The sequence below is a fragment of the Nanorana parkeri genome, unplaced genomic scaffold (assembly GCF_000935625.1).
Source record: "Nanorana parkeri isolate BGI_ZX_2015 unplaced genomic scaffold, ASM93562v1 scaffold44, whole genome shotgun sequence".
Taxonomy (NCBI): Eukaryota; Metazoa; Chordata; class Amphibia; order Anura; family Dicroglossidae; genus Nanorana; species Nanorana parkeri.
The window spans coordinates 2,249,460-2,253,553 of NW_017306312.1; the positions used below are offsets into that span (position 1 = coordinate 2,249,460).

The window sequence follows — 4,094 nt, forward strand, 5'->3', positions numbered from 1 at the left end:
CCCATTGTTATACTGATATTTTAGTTTTGTCTAGGTGGCAGCAGATTGAATCACCAACTACTGTTAGATTCTTGTTCATGTGTTCCTAGGTTCATATATCTTACATTTCCGCAGTATGACTGACTGGGACTTGGGGAGGCAGCAGTATGACTGACTGGGACTTGGGGAGGCAGCAGTATGACTGACTGGGACTTGGGGAGGCAGCTCTGGGGGTATATAGTAGTGCTTGCCTACAGGAAAAATGATGGGTGATTCACCTCTTGTGTATACTGTGGGGGTATAGCTCGAATGGGGGATCACCTTCCCTGGGAAAACAGTCCAGGCAGCAAAGTTCTTTTTCTCTCTGAACACATCCAACATGTAGCTCTCTCAGAAGGCTGTCTGAGTCCCAGGCCAGCGCGAAACCATGTCTCAGCCTTCCCCTTTTATCTCACCTGGACAAGCATTCATCAAGCAATCAACTATCCAGGTGAGACCCAAACCCGAGCTAGACTATCCGGACCCAAAGTCAAAGCGAAACCCTGGTCAGGGTTCCACTATTCATGCACATAGGATAGAAAGCGAGGGGAAACATACCGCCCCTCAATGATGTCCCCTCTCCTTATGTCACAATACATATAACACATTATAGTTTTGGGTGGATTGATTCTTTAATTATTAAATAATTGAGCCAACAGTGTTTTAAGATGCCTCTTGCAGAGATCCATTTGATACTTGCATGCAGCCCTCAGTACAGCTCTGTTAGAAGCTTACACATGTGTGACGAAAGATCATGGAAAATGTTCTGGCCACCGTTTCACTTTTTTTTTTTTTTCTCTTTCTTTCCCTCTTTCTTTCAGCAGATGGTTGTCTTGTAGCAATGAAATTAGACAGACAGCTGAGCGTGGAGGGAGTGATTCATTGCTTGGGATTTCCCATGAATCCTGCACAGCCTTAATTCCTATGATCCCTGCGGTCCATGTGGAAAGGGGCGTGACATTTGTACATTTTCTTAGCCAGGCCTTTTTTGTAATCCGAAAATGATGAAAACTGAAGGGAAAGGGGAGAGGAACCTAAGAAGTGCTTCTCCACACAGAAATGCCTACAAGTCTGATTTCCATGCTATCAAATGTTCTTTTGATGGGCTGAAACCAGAGATCTCCCCGAAGCCTGCTTCTATAAAGCCAAACACTAATGGAGCACCAGCTGACCTCACTCGAGGCCGTGCCTCATACGGAAACCGTGTTCACAAAATCAAGAACATGTTTATGCAGATGAGCTCAACTCCCAATGAAAACCTGGTTGAAAGTAAACTTATTAATTCCTCTTCTCCGACAAACCCTTCTGTTGTAAGTGTGCAGAAAAATAATGCCTTAAATATTAGCCCTGATCTACCTGCTCCAGAACGGGTGGTCAAAACGGGTGAGGATGGAGACTTGGACAAAGCAACCCTGGCAGAGAAGTTTTCAGAAACCAGGAAGCTCTTCGAAAGAAGCCTTAATCGACAAACCACTTTTGACACGTCTTCCCCCACCAAGGAAGAGAAAGGGATCAGGCTGGAGCGCAGACATGGATCTGTTGATGACAGTTCTTCATCTGATCTGAGCCCATCAAAGGTAACCAAGATAACATCGGTGGAAAACAGTCAGATCAGTTACAGGTCAACATGTTCCTCCTCCTCCTCTTCTTCTGTAAATGCTGGACCAATTAGCAAGAGATTGGAAAGTTTCCTCGCTGACAGTGATGGTGAGGAATCTAGGGAGCTCTCCAAGACCAATGAGATTTTAATTGATACCACTGGTTCTCCAGTCACATCTAACCACTTGACCTTCCTGAATGATGTAGGAGTGAATAATAATGAAGGGACCACAAATGATATTGCTGGTGTGGAGCACAAATTGGTAAAGACGCAGAGTCTGGACTGTGAACAGAACATAAAAAGTACTGTTACTGAAGAAGACACTTTGTCCTTTCAAAATAACAATACATTCCCAGTCGGGAAGCCATGGGACAGAGAGCCCGCTATGGCGGACAAAACTCAAACTGAAATGGTAAGAGCCGAGCTAGTGGTGTTACAAAACGAGTCATCTGAGAGCGAGGAAGATACTGTCTTAAAAGATGATGTGTTCGATGATCTAAAACCTCTGGATCCTCAGCCTTGTGTTATTGAGCATCTACAGAAGGTAGAGGATGAGGTCAAAGAAGAACAAGAGCTTAACAAAACAAAAGCAGAAGATGGCACAGAGGTCACTGTGAAGGCCACAGTGGAAGCCACAGATGATGCGGATAGCGATGATGAGGAAGAAGAGGGTAGTGAGTTCGAAGAACAGAGTGACAAGAATAAAAACTTGCTGAGATATCCATCTGGAGCTTTTGGCATAGAAAATGCAGCTTTTGATGATGACCAAAATACAGAAACCGAGCAGCCAGGAGCTGATAATGAGAAGTTATTGGGGGCCGAGGATTATGAATTTGGCAGTGATTATGAGGAAGTACCTGGTCTCCCAGAGGAGGAAGAACTACCAGTTAGAAAAGTCAAGTTTTCTACAGCTCCAATAAAGGTATGGCTCATTTATTTTAGCAGCAATTGCCTTTTTAGTTTTATATATTTAGTTTGTCAAAATAAGTTAGGATTTATCTTAATAGTGGGTAAACCATTGTTAGGCTTGTGTACGTGGGCTTCAGACTTCAAGGAAGACCAAATACAGCCATGGGAATGCTTTCAGATGCACTTGTGGAACAATGCATTGCTTTTCAGCTTGATTTGATTTTTACCTTGCATTTATTTTGCATTTAAGATATACATGATGATGAACTGCGCTAATACGCACCTTACGTGAACTAAAGATCTCACTTGAACAGTGTAAGCTGCCATGCTAATGGCATAAATGGGAATAGGACATTGTGCATTTGCAAAAAATGCAGTACAATGTGATGCAAGGAGAAAGCAATGGTGACCACTGCCCCATATGATCCAAAATGAATTAACACTCCTTTCAGAACTTGCAAAAATGCTACACAACTGCATGTGGATAGCAAAACATAAATGACTGAATTGCACCCCTTATGCTGTTTTTGCAGAATTGCTGTCCATGTTTTTAGCTCCTCAGCAATTCTGTCGGTTCTGAATTTTCAGCCAATACCCAGTTGGGATGCAGATATTGATGTCAGCAAGGTATTCAAAAAGCGTACACATTTGGATTCTCATTAAATTACGAGTAATGAACTAGTAAGAAAATCTTTGAATCCTCTAGTCAGTTTGTAGCACTATCAGTGGAAGGCTTTTCTAGTAGACCTGCAGTACACCTGCCACTGTTGGCACAGGAGGAGAGAATGTTTATCTTACTATCCCTGGAGGTCAATAGAAGATTCCTGTTGATCTCTGAAAGCAGTTAACGAATGTGACAATGACCACCCACAGTGTGCTTGGCTCCAGGGGGGCAGCCTTCAGTTAATAATGGTTTCTGGTGATTGTTACAGCTGGAAATTTGACTGCATGGTAAACATGCAATAAGGACAGATTTTGTCTATATCTAGAAATTTTTAGATGCAGCAACCAAGGCAAATTTGATTTTTATTTGTTTTTGTCTTGGTATGACACAATAACATACACTGAAATGCAATTATTGTCTGACAGGCTTTGCCCTTTGCTTTGATCAACAAGTATCCTGATGTTTAAGAAATGCTGAGCTGACTACTTGCCATCTATTTAGGCTACTCTTCACTTACAAAGCCATGCAAGATTTAAAGGAGGGTATTTACATTTTTTGTTTATTTTTTAAGGACCCTTGTTAGATGAGCTCTTAGCCAACTTCCTGCATAGGTCTTGAATCTACCAAACTGCTGTGGTTGGTAAATAGTTCCAAGACCATACACTGATATCACTCTTTGCAACTGTGATGTGCCCATCTTGGGATTAGCTGCAGCCTTGGCACTTGATCTCCAGTGTTGTACTGATGCTTGTTCCTGGTCAGTCGCATATTAGTGTTAGAGAAAATGTCAGGTTTTTAAAGATTGAGAACTTGTACTCACAGTAGATGGAAATGTATGCTTGTCTATGCCGAGGCCCTTTTTTTTTTTTTTTTTTTTTTTTTTTTTTTTCCTTCCCTCTCTTT

The 4,094-nt window shown here is 42.1% G+C and overlaps 1 protein-coding gene across 1 annotated transcript in view; it reads left to right on the plus strand.

The window, feature by feature from the left end:
- The first annotated feature begins 988 nt into the window (after window positions 1–988).
- Window positions 989–4,094, plus strand: part of LOC108800601 (neurabin-1-like) — an 85,053-nt gene continuing 81,947 nt past the window's right edge. The window contains exon 1 of the mRNA XM_018572584.1: window positions 989–2,540. Coding sequence (XP_018428086.1) covers window positions 1,020–2,540 — 1,521 coding nt within the window. The 5' untranslated portion in view covers window positions 989–1,019. The remainder of the gene's footprint in view (window positions 2,541–4,094) is intronic.